At 35.0% G+C, this 20,395-nt stretch overlaps 1 protein-coding gene across 6 annotated transcripts in view; it reads left to right on the top strand.

The window, feature by feature from the left end:
• The window catches only part of LOC106159890 (histone deacetylase 4-like), a 79,670-nt gene that overhangs the window by 33,943 nt on the left and 25,332 nt on the right, over positions 1-20,395 (top strand). For 3 of the 6 annotated variants that reach the window (XM_087012563.1, XM_087012564.1, XM_087012565.1), the window contains 2 exons: positions 2,582-2,765; positions 6,918-6,977. In XM_087012563.1, the coding sequence (XP_086868689.1) occupies positions 2,741-2,765; positions 6,918-6,977 (85 nt within the window). In that variant the 5' untranslated portion in view covers positions 2,582-2,740. Of the gene's footprint in view, positions 1-2,581; positions 2,766-6,917; positions 6,978-11,275; positions 11,437-19,574; positions 19,697-20,083; positions 20,188-20,395 lie in introns of those variants that run through there. The other 3 variants (XM_087012562.1, XM_087012567.1, XM_087012566.1) reach the window with 3 other exon arrangements.

Genomic DNA, 20,395 nt, shown 5'->3' with positions numbered 1-20,395 from the left:
GTCGATCATGAGATCATCTCGGGCTTCACTCTTAAAATAATACACTGTAAGCTTAAAATAGCTGCAAATGCAACCCTTGTATTTCAGTATTGTTATTCTAGATCAGTATCCCGGTCTTTACCAAAGATTAGTATAAAAATAGTCATGTTATTTCGTACAGAAGAGCTAAAAAAGAGCCCTGTGAGGTTTAATTGTTCAAGGGTGTGTATAAAATGAGGAAAAAGAGAGGAAATTAATCGGAAGTATTGTTCACACCAGGTTTAGCTTATATATAAGTGTAGAACAGAGACTGTTTGGCTTAGATAGGTGTAAAAGGATGAGACTGATTTGAACTTGGCATTGTATACTCCCACTATACTTGAAAAAAATACAGAAGCTGCTCTAGAAAAAAATTGGTTCAGGTTTTTTCTTAATTAATTAATTTATTTGCTTGCATGTTTTAAAAAAATAAAGATCTATGCAGGAAAGAAATAGAGAAACTGCCAGTTAGCATATTTTTCATTTGAGTCCATGGCTTGTTAGTCTAGGTACTCTACTAGCACTGATGTTACTCAATATCCCAACAAGTTTCAAACCCTTTGCTTATTCCAGTCTTTTTTGTTCCATTTTTATGAATCTCTGGCATGAAGTAAATCCATTTTGTTATTGTAGAAACCTATAGTTACTTTCCCATGTTGGAATGCTATCGGTTTTTCTTGGGTCAAAACAGATCAAAAGTTTTCCTTCTTGAATTAAAGGCAAACTTTTGTCTTCCCCAGTTTTTGAGTAACCAGCCCTGATGCCCCATTCCCTACCTAGATCGATCTAACAGGATCCACCCATCTCCGAGGGGTTTCCCACTAAGTTGCGTTCAGCTTTAGCGGCTCTGCTGTCTGGCACGCTTGCTCGAGTTGTTAGGGGGTAATTAACTATCATTTAGCAGCTTCAGTGGGTGTGCCAGACATAATAGCTGCTTCATGTGAAAAATAGTTAGCGAGAAACCCCTTGGAGATGGATCGATCCTGTTAGATTGATTTGGGAATGGGAATGAGGTCTAAGTCTTGGGCAGTAGGCACCCTGGGTTGTCAATTACAGTTAGTTACACTTGCGAAAATATCAAAATGGGATATCGCAGGTCTGGAATTGTTGAAACATTAAGAGCTTCAGTAGCCTAACCTGACATTTCGATCTTCTTGGAACATTGAATAATTTTGTACAAACATGATGTGTGTTTTGAATTGAAGGAAATGATCCATGATGTAAGTCAGTTTTTAGGAACATTAGTGTTGTTTTTATTGAGAATCAGCATGTCTTTGTGTAATTGATGTACTAAATGAAACATGGTCACTAACATTATTGCGTCCATCTGTGATTTTGTCCTTCTTGGAAAGTTGGACAATTTCAGGGGAGAAAATAATTTAGCTATAAGCAGTTCCTTATGATCTGTTTGTTAAGTACCAGCTGGGGTTTTTGTCTTTCCTAGAAAGATAACAGTTTGTCCATGAATAATTTTATACAGAAATTAAAAAGTTGTGTTTGTACTCATGAAAATATGATGCAAATGAAAGGCATCGAAGCTGTTTTTATGTACCATCTTGTGACTTCATCTTTCTTAGAATTTTGTCTATTTATACTAATGCTGGCATTGAGTGATAGGTGGTGAAGCTGTTTTTTTCCCTGAGTGTGTGTGTGTGTGTGTGTTTGTGTGCGTGCGTGTGCCTGTAGAACAAGTGACTCTGTCGTCTCATCAGTGAACAGAATCGGAAATTCTGGAATCAAGCCCGGTAATCTTGCCCATAAAATTATGCATAAATGTAGATTAATTGTCACAGTTTTATTGTTAATATAAAGAAACAATACATCTAAAAGTAAAAAAAAGGAAGGGGTGGGAGAGAAAGCAAATAAATTGAAACATTCAGGCTAAACAAAGTTAATATTTTTTTATCGAAACATTTTTTTCACCTGTTTAAACAATACCGTCAGAACAAGAAACTAAAGGTCTACATGTGGCTGAGAATTACATCCAGTAATAAATTCCACTTTAATTCCATCTGTCTCACATCGGGGATTTGAATAGGGGTTAAAAATATACACGCCGAATAAATATTGGAAACCCAGTGCAAACAATTACCAAACATTTTTCCAAAAGTTACCTGGCATTTATGAGCTTGGTTACAATTTTACATTTGCCAGAGGGACAGCTTCTCTTATGTGATGCGTTCACAACTGATTTAACTTAAAACAAAATTAATCTAAAGAACATCATCAAATGGCTTCATCACGTCCCTCCCCCCCCCCCCCCCCCCCCCCCCCCCCCCAATTGTACATGAGAATTTAAAATGCATACAAAATGTTGTAGTCCTGGTGAAAGTTCGCCTATTTTTCTGTAAGTAAAATCAGGTCTTAACATTAGTATTTCATTTATTCATCAAAACAGTATGATTTTAATATTCTTTTAGTATTTTTATGTCAGGAGCTATCCAGATTTTGTTGAAAAAAATTTCTGTATATCCAGTTTCCTACAAATGTTCCATCTGACAAGTTTATTATTGAAATTTCTGCTTCAATAGGTTTATTATAAAAATGTCTGCTTTCTTTTCAGATCCTTGGAACTGCAGGGACATTGACTTCCACCATTGTTGTCATTGAGAATGGTGTCGTAGAGGTCAGAGGTCACATACAGCATGACCTTGACCTGTAGGATAAGGCAGAGGAAGCTAGTATCCTATTGTGACAGCGTACCCTTGTGAACCCTTTCACCATGAATAGGAAGATATATGATGATTGTAAGTAATTGGGGTATTTTATGGATGGGGGATTTTGGTGATGGTACCTGTCATTGGGACTGACAAAATTCAAAACAACATATTGACAAAGTTCAAAACAACGTACTGGCATAGTTCAAAACAACATATTGACAAAGTTTAAAACAAGGTACTGACATGATTCAAAACAACATACTGACAAAAGTTAAAACTAAATACTGACAAAATAGAAAACAATGTACTGACATGATTCAAAACAACATACTGACAGACTTGTGAAGATTCTTTTGTCTATAGCTATTTATATTAGTTTGATCTTACCATCCAATATTTCATCTGCTTGCAGTCAGATTTCATCAGGGAATGAGGGAATCATTCCCTGATGAAATCTGACTGCAAGCAGATGAAATATTGGATGGTAAGATCAAACTAATATAAATAGCTATAGACAAAAGAATCTTCACAAGTCTATTATAATAACATAGCTAATGAAACTGTTCTACAACATACTGACAAAAGTTAAAACTACATACTGACAAAGTTCAAAACGATGTACTGACACAGTTTACAACAATGCACTGACATAATTCAAAACAACATACTGACAAAGTTTGAAACAAAGTACTGTCCCCTGCTTGAATGTAGTTATTTTGCCATTGTTGGACTGAATTGCACAATTTAAGAACCCCCCCCCCCTCCCCCCCATTTACAAAACTGTCTCTTGTTGCTGGTCAAATTGTTAAATGTTAAAACATTCACTTCAGTGGTGGGACTGTTTTCCGACTGTAGCAGCATGTTAACTTTTCACACTTAGCTGAGGCACTTTTTTTTTTGCCCTCAACATTTCCCAATGCACTTTGATGATATTACCAAGACTTGTTTTATATGATATTTATAAGGCTTAAGTTTTCCGTCTGACTCTTTTTGAATAGCAGTTTTTCTTGGAACTTTACATGAAGTCGGCCACATCCACAGGATATTAATGATGAAATGGGGTCATGTCTTCCCTTTCTGTGTCAATTTCTTTTGCTCGCGAAGGATTTGATTGGTCTAATATAGGTGAACACTGATTTAATAGATATTTGATTTGCATGAAGAATTTTCTTCCGACTTATGAATCTATATTACCTGAAACAGTTATCCGGGAGTTATGACATTTTAAAAAAAGATTTTTTGATTTTCTTGAGTCAGAGCTGGAGTTAGTCGCTGGGTTGAAGGACACAAACTAGAAAACAAAAAGTCAGATCAGTTTGTTTAGAGTAGTGCTGTTTTTGTTTGAACTGTGATTTTGCTGTGTCATGTCCTATTGGGTCGTAAGTCTTTCTAGGCTTCAGGAGCCTAAATTATATCACAAATGTTGTTATTCTTTATTCTCACTTTTTGTACTTGAACTTGAAGGAAATGTGCATGTTGATATGTTTTGATATTGTAAAACGCGAAAAATTGAGATAGCAAGGTAACAAATGAGGAGGCTACATTCCTTTTTCATAGCAGCATCGCTATTCTCCTCTAATTTTACTGCTCTGCATAATTACTATATGTGGAATTAATGGCATTGGGGGGGGGGGGTATCATTACAGAGTAGTAGCAGTGTGATTGGATATCGGTGGGAAGGGAGGGATGCAGTTATGGTAAAAACTTGGAAATTTAGTCAGACTTGAAAATTTTCTTGGAAGACGATTCCCCCCAACATAAATTTTTTTGCTTTGAAGATTTTGTTAAACTTAAAAATGCCCTCCCCCCTCCCCAATAATTTTGAAAAGAGTTTGTCACCTGATATTGTCATGTCGGTTTCATGCATTTTAAATTATTAAATAATTTCTAAGTGATGAAATTTTCAAGTTTTTACAGTAGTAGCATAGGTTCAAATATGGCCAACCCAATGAATACTTCCTCATAAGGAATCTATTCAGTGTCTATTAGTGGATTAGATGACAAGCTTTTCAGTGGGTCACCATGTTTGATCTGCGGACTAGTTAGTCCACTGTTCTGATTGCAGCCATAAAGAGTTGACCCCAGTAAAAACATCTATGATCATTTCTTACTGAATTTGAAAAGGTTTTTTTTTTTAATTATGTCAAATGTTATGATAAAAAGGGGAAAAGTGAGTTCAGACCAAAAAGGTTTTTTTTTCTGTGTTTTTGTGAAGTGTCTAAAATGATCAGTCATGAAATAGTGAAAAAATTGATCAAACATAAACTTTAAAGTTTAAAGTTTATCTCAGACTTTTGTGCATTTTATCAGATGGTGGGTTTGCAGAACCAGGTACAATGTGCATTTAGCAAAAGTTGAGATGCATTTTACCGATTGCCCCCCTAGTTTTTACTGAAGAATAGGAAAAAAAAGAAGCCCATTGATAAAGTCTTTAAGGAACATAAGAAGCATGGGTTGACCCGATCAGGGGAAGAAGATAATTTGAACAGCATGGTGTAGACTACTACTTCCAACTCCAGTATTTCGACCCATGTGACCTTTATAAAGGCAATTTCCATTGGCTGATGTAAACGATCTGGCGTTTGACGCAAGAATCTAGGGTAGTAAATTCATGGACTTGAATAGGGTTGGGAAAATTATGTTTTGAATTTACGGTGTGACTAAAAAAATGGAATTACTGAGCAAAGAATGTTGGTTCTGTTCAAGACTAAATTTTCTAGAAAAAGTCAGTGGTGTTTCATATTTTGGAAGATGCTTGAAAGGAAAGTTTTAAGACAAACACTGCATAGTATTTCTTACTACAGACAAAAGCTGTTTTAGTTTTTTTGAATTTTGAGATTAAATTAGCAATGTTTGATTAAAAATAAATACAATAAAACTCAGAGTACTAACTTCTGTTTCAATTTTTATTGAAAATCTGTTTTCAGGAATAGACATATTACACATTGCATTTCTGATTGTTGAGATAAAGATGCTCAGTTTTACACCTTCATGCAAAAATTACTAATCTAAAGATAGGTACTGTCTGATCTACACTTTTCTACATGAAAAAGAGAATAGTAGCCCCTTTCTCCACCCACCAGCTCTTTGATGTAAAGAATTAGATCTTAACAAGAAGCCCATCTTTTTTCAGAAAGGAAGTGTGTATTTTTTAGATAATTTGAAGTCGTATCACCCAGTCTGTATCTGGGTGGTTGGGAATGTCAAGGTGGGAAATTAATGCCGATTCAGAATTATATCACTTACGTAATGTCAAGTGTAAAGCACTGGAACTCCTTTTGATGTGATAATGTGTGTAAATTAAAGGGTGGATGATTGAAAAAAGAAAAGGAATTTGGAAGACATATTAGGAAATATTGTTTTGAAAAAATAAGTTGCTTGAGTGACTTTGATTTTGGTCTTTATAGTAGGAGTATCAGAGCTTGGTTTAGTAAAAAAAAAAAAAAAAAAAAAAAAACGATCTCATAAGTTTAGTACAGATGAGAAGGTCATATTTATTTATTGATGTTTGATTTTATTTGAAAAAGAAAGTCTCTTGGCCTGCTAAAAAAGAAAACCTCTCTGAACTGGGAACATTATCACTGATGTACTTTAAAACATTTTGATCCCAGTGTCACAAGTTAAAATGCTAACAATCCAGAAAAAAGAGACAAACTTGCTCTGTTTTGCTGACATAAGTAGATACATTTTGTTATGATAATATGAAAGTCATCAGTGGAATGAAAACAGTTGCTGGAAGGAATTACTTCACGTCTAGAAATGAGGGTAAAGAATTATTTTGATTACAATGATTGTGGTACACTGTGGTGCCCAATCACCCAGAAGAAAAAATTCGAACACAATGAAAAATTTCAATCTTAGCTGAGTAGATTAAAAACATTCGCCAGGATGAGGTGCATTGTAAGGTTTCCCATGTCACGCTAAGCAAGATAAGATATTTATAAATGAGACAAAATGGATAACTTAAACACAGAAAAGACAAAGGAAATCTTTAGCTTGTTTAACAAGTAGGGTTAAGTCTCGAGTATTTCATGCCTCATGGAATATTGTGATATATATGAAAATTGGATTCTTGATGATTTTATTATTATTTATTATTATGCATGTAAAATAATAATAATAATAATAATAATAATAATAATAATAATAATAATAATAATGATTTTCTACTAGAAATATAATACAATATAAAAAATCACATCTAGATATAAATGATATAAATCCTTTTCATATCTTCAGATCCTGTCACCTCTCGTGAGCCAGATGCCGAGATAAACAATCATTATTTACCAAGAAAAGGTAAGGACTATACTGACTCACTGAGTACTCTCATTACTTCCAGCTTGCCCTTTTATAAAGTAAAACATGCAAGGTTTCACCTAGTTATTGCGTTTTGTCACATTGCCTGGTGATGCAACATGGTGGGATGCTCACGTTTGTGACAAAGTCAATGAGATATATTTATTTTTACTTGAAGGTTGTTTAGACAAAAATGGTAAGCTTGTATTAAAATTGACAGTGTCATTTGCTTGGTTTTGCTACTATTATTGTGTTGTTGTTGTTGTATTTGAAGTAGTGGTTTTGATATTAGAATATTGTAATGGCAGAAGTGGTAGTGATTATAACGTTAAAGAAGTTAATTTAGCAATGGATAGAAACAGTAGCCGCAGAGAAAGCAGTAAAAGGGATTGTCAATTGCACCCCCCCACCCCCCCAACCCCAAAAATGGATGTATAGATGGATTTATTTATTTATTTATTTATTTATTTATTTATTTTTAATTAGTGCACATAATAGTTTTTATGTTCAATTTCTTTAGGCAGATAGCAGTTATTTTTGAAGTGATTATTGGTTTGTGGGGGCTTTCTGTTATTTCTGTGACAAAACAATTGTACCTTGCCTGAGTAGCTGTCCTCAAATGAATCTGCAGTGAAGTCAATTAATGCACATAATCCTTTTTTATTTTAGAATGTTCATCATTTTCTTAGAATCCTGTTTCCTAGAAACTCCAACCTTCAGTTATTTTCTACTATGCTCTTCCTTTTGATTTGCCAGGTTTATTTTTATTTCGAGCTAAGCGTAAGCTGTATTGGATATTACGCCTACAAGAGGCTGGATGAAAATAGATGAGGGGCTCATTTTCTTATAGATTACAGATTAAGCTAAAGAGCAATTGAAGGAATCCTTGTAGGCGCCATTTTCATGGGCAAAAAGACAAACATCTTTATACTTTTTACATAAAAAAACTGATTATCACAGGAAGCAAAGCTGCTCATTCTTTATGTTAATGAATACTCAAATATAATAATCACAGAGTTTGAGTGATTCTTAAAATGCAGTAAATTTTTTTCAAGCTATGGAAAGCATCCTTTATCAAATTGTTTTCACTCTTTCACATCTTCACTGTTTTCTTTCTTTATTTAAATTTTGAAAATCCACTGCCACTGCCTTTGTTCTTTGTCACCCATTTGGTCATGTTCTTTAGTGATTGCATTGTTAAACTAGAAAAGCACTCCGAGAGCGCAGACCTCCACCAAGGCAGCAATTTTTTATTATTATTGATTATTGATTGATTATTGATCCAGATCACCACCAAAATTAATTACTTCTAAGTTAACCCATTTCTGACCTACCCTGAAAATTTCATCAAAATCGGTCCATAACTTTTTGAGTTATGTTGATGACAAACAGACAGACAAGGGTGAAAACATAACCTCCTTGGCGGTGATAATTAAATGGTGCAGCATGTAACGCAACCATTGTGATATGTCACAACAAATGCAAAACCCAACTAACACAATTCATATTCCATGCACATAGGAAGCTTGTCCAACTACAACAACTTTCGTGCATGGTTGTTCTTAACATGAATGAATGTGTGTGTTAGAGTAAGTTATGTAATTGTGGTTATAAATTGGTCAATATGTGAAAATTACATAACCAATATCTACGGAAAATATTCCAAACATAAAAAACAACTTAGAAAAGTTTTTTTAAAAGATGTAAAAAGTTGAATGATGGTTATGTTGTAAAAATTTGAATAAGAATTCCCTGGATTCTTTGATGTTCATTTAAAGTGCATATACATTATATAGCAGTAAAATAAAAAAAAAAAATCCCTGACTGAGCATATCAAGTTAGCATTGATGTACCTCCTACACATGAACATAAATTTCTGAGATGAGACCCATAAAACCTGGCAAATCACCGGATGGTGCAGTTTATCAAATGCCTCGGATACTTGAAAGTTGTGGCATCTGGTGGTTTATTTTCAAGGATTCTTTTTTTTTTTTTTTTGGATTTTTTTTCTGAGTTAGATTCTTGAGGCATAACCTTATTCATTAATTTTTGCAGCAAGGCAGTTTGCTGGTTATCACTTCGTATGTGGTGTTTCCTTAGATTACATCTTCTTTTCTGTTTTTTTTTTTTTTTTCCTTTTTTTTTTTTAGTTATGTCGGTTTGATGTGTGTGCGTGTGTGTCAAAAGAAGGCTGGGTGGGATTATGGGGAGGTGGTAGAAAATGGGTTAGTAGCAGATAATGTGTTTTTATTTACTGAAAAATCTACTGCAGCACATTTCTTTGAAGTAACATCTTGACTTTTCCAGTTTAAATTTAAAAAAAAATGGGAAAATATAAGATAAGGGTAATCCATTTCATCATTATTTTCACAAGTCTACAAAAAGTAGATTTTTTTAAAAAACACCCTCACCCCCACCTTCAAAAAGTACAAGCTGGAAAGTTAAAAATTATGACCCTTGACATTATTTTGGATCATCATTTGTGTTATTTTTCGGAAGCGTACAGAAAGCAACCCCCCCCCCCCCCTTCAGCAAATGGTTTTTAAACTTGTGAGAATGATGCTAAACGTGGATGACCTCTAAGACTGAAGAAAACAACAACAACAATAAAAGCAATTTATCTGTACTATCAAAATGTCTTTTGGGCTTACTCTGAATCAAAAAAGCAATTGAACTTCTCTATTAATAACTGAATCAATATTCCCTAGCGTCATCAGAATTCTAAGAATTCAGAGTCTCTCTATTTATAACTTGGATTGGATTGCCTTGAACTTCAGACGAATATAGAGATTTTTCTCTTAATTGGATTTTGATTATTCTTTTATTCTTGTCCTTTTTTTACCTGCAACGTGGTTGTAGATTGAGTTTTCTAACATTTTGCAAAATGAGGCCATTTTTTAGCTGCAAGTTTCAATAGGTCCAAAAGAGCAATTTTTATTTTATTTTATTCAATATATTTTACTACCCTGGTATTTATTGAATGATTGTAGAAAAGAATAGACAGAAACATAAAAAAGCTTAGAATATAGTTAACAAATAAATCAAATACATGTAGAAAAGAATAGACAGAAACAAAAAGAAGATTTGAATGTTGTAAACAAACACATCACTAAATCACTGGTTCTCTACAATCAGAATCAGAAACTAAATATGAATAATAAGATCTGTTGCATGATAAATAAATTATTCTAGTCCTATCGTGGTCATTATCGGCAAGTTGAGACTGTTGTGTTTATTTGTTACTACTGAAGTCCTTACCATATCCTTGCGACCAAAACAAACGCTGTCAACTGAGCAGAAAAAAAACACTTAAATTTGAGATATTTTGAGAGACAAATGTTTTCAAAAACACAAGTTACTGAAGTGGAATGTGATCGAGAATGTGTGTAAGCTTGTTGTTTGTGTGTTTAAATAGAACATAAACAGACTTGTCCGATAAGGAAAGGAAGTATTTAAGTGAGACTATTACAATGGGGGAAATTAGAGGGGAAATATACACATTAATGCATGCAAGTAGATGGATATCACATAAGTACATAGATGCATGATTCTATATTTGGCCATTGCTGACATTGCGGTTGGCACTTGGACGTCACAGCTGGACCGCAAATGACCACAGCTGATAATGTGAGCTATTAGCGATAAGAATTAAAGACTCCATTATGTGAAATGTGCTATCGTCCATTGTTTTAACCAGGTTCATTGTCAAGTTCATGGCTTTTTATGTCCCATCAGAGGTTTTGTCCACTGTGTGCTATTTTTGTATGTAAAATTACTGTGAATTTGTTGCAAAGATTCTCTACAAAGTATGAGATTTTTCAAAATTTGATTTTTTTCCCCTTTTTGTAAAAAAAGGGCATAGTCAAAGTAAGTGTGCACAATGTTATTTTGTTGATACACTAGAAAAATATTGACCTCTACTACTCTCTGTACGGTAACTATCAGAACACCTACACTCAGTCAGGAGAACGGAAATATCCCAACTAAATGTAACTCCCAGTTTCTTCACAGATGAATAATAAGCCTGTAGCCATTCCTGGTATTTAAAGGAGCAAGAGGTATTTCTATAGCGATCTGTTTATAGCTGATCGGCATCCAGAATTAAAACCAGTACCTGTACACTTAGGGCAGTTACTCGTTCTCCTTTCCCCATTCACCTGGGAAAATAACCAATCATCACCTTCCTCTCATTGCCCACTTGCTCTTTGGAAAATGTTATCCAAGATTTGATTGGCTTATATTTTTTGTTGCATTTCCATGAATGTTTGCTTCATGTTTGTAGCCAATGAGAGAACAGTATTGCCAGAAGGTGGGATATAGAAAGAACTGTCTGTATTAACGTGAATGCAGTTGTTATTCGGTTTTGAACAAGAACAAGCTTTTCAGGCTTATTCTTTTGCAAATATTGATATCTTAATTGTTTTGAGGAGTAAGATGTTAGGAGTCCAGTTTAGATCAGGTAAGTGATTTCTGTGTATTCAGAACATTGAAAAACACAGGTTTCAATAGATATCTATAAAAAATTAAGTATTGAAGCTGCCAACTTTTGAAAGGTGGGTTGATAATGCCAAACATGTTCTGCATGGGTACAATCGACCTAATAATTTCATAAATGAAATTTTGATATTTTGTTGACCATTTAATAGTTGGTTTCCTGTCCTTATAGACTTATAGTTTGAGGAAGCTGTTCTGATTTAAAGAACGAGTATTTGTATCAGCCCCCCCCCCAAAAAAAAAAAAAAAGATCTTTGTCCCTTTACATATCAAGTGGTACTGTGCTGTCTGTAACAGTACATTTTGAGGGGCTGCAACATGTAATTAGCTACTGAGGGCTGTACACGATTAGGTGTCTCTTGTACAAAAAGGCCAAGCTATTTCGTAAAAGCTGTCAATCTCTCAAAGTATACCAGTACAGGCTGTTTGGCTCGAGTATTAAGACGTGAAAAGTTCCTTTTTCTCCCTTGCTGACAACTGATATGATGTAAGCTGTTATTGTGATCACTATCTCCACACAACAATGGACCAGTAGGCAAGTTATTTATGGGCCGAAGACGTCAGCAGTGACTGATTTTGTGGGCTGAGTGTGCTTGTTTTCAAGTTTGATATGAGCCACAGAGAAAATGATGGTTATTTTGTTCTGACACGGCCAATCAGTGCCTGGGTTAAAGAGCCTCATCTCAAGGATTTTTTGTTGAAAATGCGTCAGCAGCAATTAATTTTTTTCATATCTTTTTAATCATCACTTTAAGAAATCATTCTAATCTTACAACTATACCTTTTTGTGTATATTTTGAAAAGACTATACCACTTCATTCTGAACATACATGGCAATGTTTTTATTATTATTATTATTATTATTATTATTATTATTATTATTATTATTACTTCTATTATTTAGAGTATAACATGAATTTGAGATATAGGTGCAGGATTTCTTTTAAAAAATAAAAAATTGGAAGATAGAAAATGGTAAATATCCGTGTTAAGTCCACTTTATAGATGCTACAGCTTGGCCTGTCTTCACTGAAATCTTAGGCTGACTCAAAGTCATAAAAAGATTTATTTCCTGCGATCATAATCTTTAATTATTTGTGTGACACTGCACTCTTTGAGAAAGTAATTACTAGAGGCGGAGTAGATGAGTGACCTGTAATTTCGTAGATGAATTAGGGCACCATTGACGACAAGGTTTGAGAAGATTAAGATTTACATGGAAACATTGTTAGGGGTATTTACACCAGGCATATCTCCAAGTAGGATCAATCCCATTCTTTTAGAACAAGCAATTGAATGCATTGCCTCATGCAGAATCCTTATTAGGTCTCTAGCTGTTTAAAGTAGTGGATGCAGCTGAAGAATGATACCACATTGCCCTCCAAGATCCCTCCGTGTTTTAGGTGTTCAAAGTTGTATCTAAAACAGACATGCTAGTGTGAATCGCTCTTGGATGTTTATTTTGTGTGAATTTGGATGTACAACCCTATATTCAGCACTGTCTTCACATAACAGAGATGTCATTACACCAAGCCATTTGCTTTACACATGGAGGCATTACACTAGCCGGCTTATGTGACAGAAATACTAGGATGATTTGTTGGTGACTCTCTCCGTTTACGAATCTGTAACCACTACGTGCTGTGGCACATTTGTTGGTTTCAAAAAAGAACTTCTGACTGTAAGTTGGTGTTAACTTTTAGAGCTTTTAGACCCTACATAGAAGAAGAGTTGAATAATACGCTGATGGTCTCCTCGTCTCCACACGCGCTGTCCTTGCAAGGATCTAGCAATTAAACATTGGAGCCGTGATTTAATCCGTTTAATGGCGTGTGTGGAGGCGAGGAGACCATCAGCGGATTAGTCGACTTTTCTTTCATGTAGGGTCCACCATATTTGATCTGTGGATCTGTAAATCCAAGAATCATCTGTTATGAATGCACCTCTCCGTGGTGGTTCACGCTAAATTGCAGTCAGCCGAGCGCGCACCATAGTTAATTACCCCCTTACAGCTTTCAGTAGGCAGGGCAGACGCTTAAGTCGGCTAAGCTGACAGTAATCTAGTGAGACTCCCCACAGGGATAGATCGATCTAAAATCTATGGAAATGGGGTCTAAGACCACTCTAGTTTACTTCGACTTAAATTGTTGGTAGTTCATTGTAAATGAGTATTGCAACTGTTTTGTAAAAAGACAATAACTGACTAAGGCATAAGACCAAAAATGATTTAATTGCAGTCAACATCTGCTGGATTATCCTGAATAAACCTTTCGAAGTTAAGTTTTTTGGGTTTTTTTTACCAGATGACCTAATTTTTTTGGTAAGAAAAATGATACCACTGAGGTTGGCTTGTTTACCAGATCACGCATGCATACCACGTTGGAGATATTTAAGAGATATACGTGATCCAAACATGAACTTGTCAGTATTTTAGGACAATTACAGGGATAAACAACCGTGGAGATTGCCTGTTTACAGAAAGTCCGGACAGGTGAAATACAGAATAATTGAAAGATGTCATGAATTTTCTTTTAACTTGTACATTTGTTTGTCATGCACCAGCACATGATATAAGAAGGCAGTTCAAAGTGTTACTTTTTTTTTTTTGCCTCTGGCACATTATCTTAATATAGAATTGTCACTTTAGATGACACTGATTGGAACCCATACGAAAAAAATGTAGAGTTGAAATAGGGCCTTCTCAGCAATAACTGCTGTGAATTTTAGCCGACAAATTTACTTTGCAATACTAATCTTAATGGATGCTTGCCTTTTTTTTTTTGTCATTTAACTGCCAAATTTGATTGTCTTAACAAGGATGTTTACTTTAAAGTAGCCAGTCATCCAAAAAGCATAAAAGAGACCAATATCACAAAGGTGACCTTACATATTTGACAAATTAATATAAGCATGTTCAAGTAGCCCATCGATCATGAGACTTCAATGATCGAGAGTGGTCACTTTTGTAAAAATGACTTAAAGATACCTGTGAGTGATGAAGCATATGTATGCAACATGGCTGCAGGTAGGAAATGTGCTGAATGGTCAGAAGCGCAAAACTATTTATATCTGGATGGTGACATCTAGGAAGATTTGCTTTAAAGGCATAATAACTCTTTGTATGAGACCTATATTTCACAATAAAAACCTTGTGAATAACTCATAGAAATATAATATATTCTGTTTTACCACAAAAACAGCAGTTATAGCTTTTATTCTGATATTTGAACTTGTCTTTAGACCACGTGACCTCCATTGATGTCTATACTCTGTTAAAATCTCTTAAGAGATTTTAACAAAAAACCCAACTTTTTAGAAAAAAACCAGGGACTAACTTTGAATGTAAAAATGGATTCATTAACTATTGGTAAGCATGGGAAAATTGTTGTTTACTCCAGGAAAATTCATTTTTTGGCCGAAACGAAGAGTTATTATTGCTTTAAAATTGCATGTACAGCGTGGGTGCCTTACGTGATAATGTCATGTCTTAGGGGCTCATTCACAATTAGTTTTGTGGACCTTATATAACTCAGAAGCGGGATCGTGGCTTTGAGTAGAGTACAGAAAAGATGAAGATTAATCCAGCATGTTGGAAACAAAAGGAGGCATGTATGCCTGATCATCTGATTGCATTTAGCGAGAGTCCCTGTGTAGATAGTGTGCATTAGCAAGGTCAGTGCAACTCATCTTGAATGGTCCCTTATATTGAGATACCATTCTTAACCCTCTCTGCAACTGGTTATATTTATAGTTCAAACCCCCCAGCAGTTGCCTTGATGATTTATATACAAGGCGGTTTTTGTAGATTTGGAGGTATGACCAAAATAAGTCACAACTGCGAGAATTAATTGCTATTTAAAGCCAGCTGTTATCTAGGTTTTTTTTTTTTTTTTTTTTTTTTTTTTTTTTTATTATTTGTTGATTCCATATTAGGGACAGTTTTCACTGCAGAGGAAAAAGTAACATCCATCTTGGTTTTGTATTATTGTACCACCAGCGTAGGCGCTGGCGGTACACATGGTTTTAGTCCCGACCCGTATGTTCCGCCGGCTCCTGCGGCTCCTGCGGCTCCTGCGGCTCCTGCGGCTCCGCCGCCAAGTCACCGTTACCGCTTCTCCTCCTAGACGGTAAGGGCCTCCATACCCATCTCTTGGATTTAGGTCACCTATAATCTCAACTCGTTCCACGTAAAATTTGGGCTTTGTCGGTATTGGGGTCTAGGTGTGGCACTCATTGCAATGCACCCTTGTCCAAAAATGGCAAAATTAAATGCTAATTATCTCCCCTACAGAAGGAATTATGGGAAAAATTTCTACAGACAGCTTTCCAAAAGTCATATGTGTAGATTTCAAATATGCCCTTGGATTTGACCTTTGACCTTTATTTTAAGGTCAAACGGGCCAAAATTTTCAAAAAAACAAAATTTTTGCCGAAAAAAAAATTATTTGCGGTCTTATTCAGACACCACACAGACTTAACTAATAATATTAATGGAAAGTGTTACCCTTCAGGTCATCTTTCATCTCCGTGAATTTGGGGTCAATCGGTGCATTTTCACGGGAGTAGCGGCCATAAGATATCGAAACTGAAAACTGTCTCTAATTCGGGAACCGTTAATGCTAGACACCCATTCTTTTTTGCATTTTGTAGAGCATGTAAAGCCCAACACTGGAGGTGGTCTCCGTTTTTTTGTATTCCATACGGTTTTCGAGTTACGCTGTATCAAAAAGTACATATTGGTGGTGAAAGCAAAATGTGCAGTACGGTAATGGATAATAAATTTTGAACTCCGGAAAAATAAAACATAAGGCTTGGCAAAGCAGACAACTTGTGGTCAAAAATGACATTATTTCAACAAATTTGAACATCTGGAACTTCAGAGCACCTCCCATTTCAAGAATTTTGACCAAAATGACCTTTTCTTTATTTTAATTAATTTTTTTTGTAGGAAATTTATGGCACATTATGGTAACTCCAAAATTATAACATTTAGTCCCTTATATCTCCAAAACTGGCAGAGATAGGTCCATAGTTACTATTGAACTTGAATAGGAAGTCATATACTGGCAATCTAAATGTGACCTTAAAATTGACCTTTGACCTACTTTTCACCATGAACTGAACTTTGCAAATTTTGCTTCCCATTTATCTCCAAAACTTGCAGAGATAGGTCCATAGTTACTATTGAAGTTGAATAGGAAGTCATATACTGGCAATCTAAATGTGACCTTAAAATTGACCTTTGACCTACTTTTCACCATGAACTGAACTTTGCAAATTTTGCTTCCCTTTTATCTCCAAAACTGGCAGAGATAGGTCCATAGTTACTATTGAAGTTGAATAGGAAGTCATATACTGGCAATCTAAATGTGACCTTAAAATTGACCTTTGACCTACTTTTCACCATGAACTGAACTTTGCAAATTTTGCTTCCCTTTTATCTCCAAAACTGGCAGAGATAGGTCCATAGTTACTATTGAAGTTGAATAGGAAGTCATATACTGGCAATCTAAATGTGACCTTAAAATTGACCTTTGACCTACTTTACACCATGAACTGAATTTTGCAAATTTTGATTCCCTTTTATCTCCAAAACTGGCAGAGATAGGTCCATAGTTACTATTGAAGTTGAATAGGAAGTCATATACTGGCAATCCAAATGTGACCTTAAAATTGACCTTTGACCTTCTTTTCACCAAGAACTGAACTTTGCAAATTTTGCTTCCCTTTTATCTCCAAAACTGGCAGAGATAGGTCCATAGTCTCTATTGAACTTGAACAGGAAGTCATATACTGGCAATCTACATGTGACCTTAAAATTGACCTTTGACCTACTTTTCACCATGAACTGAACTTTGCAAATTTTGATTCCCTTTTATCTCCAAAACTGGCAGAGATAGGTCCATAGTCTCTATTGAAGTTGAATAGGAAGTCATATACTGGCAATCTTAAAGTGACCTTAAAATTGACCTTTGACCTACTTTTCACCATGAACTGAACTTTGCATAGTTTGCTTCCCCTTTATCTCCAAAACTGGCAGAGATAGGTCCATAGTTACTATTGAACGTGAATAGGAAGTCATATACTGGCAATCTAAGTGTGACCTTGAAATTGACCTTTGACCTACTTATTATCATGAACTGAACTCTGCTAATTTCTTTCTCTTTTAACTCCAAACCTGGCAGAGATAGGCCCATAGTTACTATTGAAGTTGAATAGGAAGTCATATACTGGCAATTTACTGTGACCTTGGAATTGACCTTTGACCTACCTTGCGATGAACTTAACTTTGATTGTACCATTTTTAGTAACATATATATTTTTTGCATATTTTGAAAATTCTTGTTGATTGCATTTTTACAGCTTGTCAAGCACAAGACTGGTGGCTGTGTTCCTTATTTTGTATATGTGGGGGTCTATATGAATGCGCTTGCTCCAGCTGGTGGTACAATATTCGGAGGCGGTATCGCCTCTCTGATCCTCTAGTTAGTATTTTGTATTTCGGGTCCTCACTTTAAACGGGCATGTTTATGCAAGAAGTGTAATTTGTTAGATATTTTTAAAATATGTCTTTAAAAATGATTGTTTTTGCTTATGAATGGATTAATTTTGTGGCCAAAGAATTGGTTTGCATTTTGCTTACTTGGTAGTCTGTTAGACTGGTGTGAATTTTTTATGCTTGTGTCCATCGTCAACATTATGGAAAAGGATGTATGCAATTATGCTTTGGCCTTCTTTCTCGGACTTGTCGTCAAATATATTGTCATGGCCACCATTTATAAAGGAAATTACTATGGCTAAAATTACTCTCCTTTCAGATAATATCCTGACAATGAGACCGAAATTAATCCATCTTATACTGCTTATTTATTAACAGCTATTTTAAGCCGTTAGATTGAAGCTTTCAGGAAATTATGTGATGTAACATCTTTTTTTTTCTCATTTGCCCTATTTCTCATAACTCCCCTTCATTTGTGTATTGCTTTCTCTCTCTCTCTCTCTCTCTCTCTCTCAAGCAACATCTATCTCTCTTTATTTTATGCAATGACGTGTCATTTCTCCCCCCCCCCCTCCACCCCAGTTCCTCCCCCCCCCCCCTGCCCAGTACACCACTCCTCCTTATTTCCATTTATAAATAGAAGTCAAGCAAGATCAATATCTGCCGTGATATTACTGCCAAGTTTCTGGGAGATGAGATAATACTGATTGCATTTTGAAAATGTCACCATTGATTTTGAGTGGCATGCAGGGATTCAAGACATGAAATGTATCGATTTTACTCCCTATTTGCGATGGAAGATGTATTTAAAAATAGAAAACTGTGAAATTATGATAGTCCTGATTGAGAGTTGAGTGAGAGATGAGTAAGGCACGCTGCCCATAATACATTGCACCGGCTAAGAATTGGAAATAAGTGTACTTGACTTGACGTAAAGAACTATTGAAGCAGGCGAGTAGATTCAGGGTAAGATTCGTTATGAGAAATGTTTTATTTTTTGCAAAGATAGTTGGTAGAATTTGATGATGAATTGATTAATTAGAGAGTCATGTTTTATAAGGATTTGCATGGATTTGATTCACTACATGCAATTTATTGTGGATGTGTTGCTTAAAAAATATAGGTTTTAAGTGTGTGCACAGTTTTTTTTTTTTTTTAGACATTGCGAGCAAACTTCTCTACTGTTTGTGAAAGGCTTGAAGGATAGGAGAAAATTGAAAATAAAAGTATGGTCAAAACAATCAAATTAAGTGACATCAATATATAGTTGCATACTGACGTCACTTCTCTTGCTCTGAAATTTGATTTACAAGTTTGTCAATTTTAGTACCCAAGGAAAAAAGTGAAAAAAGTACTTTGCAATGCTGCCGAATGATCAAAAACATTTTTAAGCATCAATTTTAGGATAATACCAACAAAAAGTCATGATTACAAAAAAGAATTTAATCAAGTTGATTTCAATTTATTTAGTTACTATTTTAAATTATGTCAGTATTGCCCTAAACACATCTTAAAAGTACAAGAAACTTGCCAGCTGTGAGGAAAATATGAGCCCTCTTGTTGACGTTTTTAACACTGGTTACGGGAAATTTATTTTTATCGTGGTAAACAGGATGTTTTATGTGCCAAGTTTAGAGAAAGATCCATCTCATTGTTAAAATTTTGGAAAGGTTCACATTTTATATATTGTTATTAACCATATGGTTTGAAAGACTATAGAAAGAAGGTAAGTTTTATTGACTGCTGGATTGCCTGTGGGAGAAACCAACTTGTTTTTAAGCGATTAAGAAAAGTTAAGCGAGATAATTAATAGCCTTAGGGAATGCGGTTGTTGGTAGGACTCAAGGTCGTTTTTTTTTTTTTTTAGCTCATTCAGTAGTAGGAGTTGTAAACAGCTATGGTAATTTCTTGATAAATTCAAACAAAAAAAAAATCCTATGACTATTGTTTTTGTCGTAAAAATTCTTAAACAGTTCTATTTGAAAAGGGAGATTATTATGTTTAGTTAATTTTCAAATTATCTTCTTTTGCTCTGCGTGTCACTTAACCTTATAAATCTTGAAGTAGGAAAATGTTCGTAATAAATGGTGTTTGAAATTTCTGAGCAGCAGCCATATTGGGTTTGGTAAACGTTAGTTTTCTTTCAGTTGAAAAGCAGTGTTGTAATACTGTTAGGTAAAGGATTGTTTGTTGGTAAATAGGTCAGCTTAAAGAAAGGTAGGTGTTGGCCATTGTTCTGGTTGATGACAATTTGGGGGGGGAGGGTGATAACGTGTGGGTGTAGCACAGGTGTTTTGGTCGCGATTGTCAATTGTTTCTCGTTTTAGAAAGAGCATGTAAGAAGCTCGATAAGAAGGCAGGAAATAGGATTAGGAGATTATGCATCCCACTGGTTGTAATTAAAAACACATTAACTTTTAAGACT

This window comes from Lingula anatina, chromosome 5 (genome assembly GCF_051362555.1).
Source record: "Lingula anatina isolate TDL-2025a chromosome 5, LinAna3.0, whole genome shotgun sequence".
Lineage (NCBI taxonomy): Eukaryota > Metazoa > Brachiopoda > Lingulata > Lingulida > Lingulidae > Lingula > Lingula anatina.
This window is presented reverse-complemented; position numbering and strand designations above follow the sequence as displayed.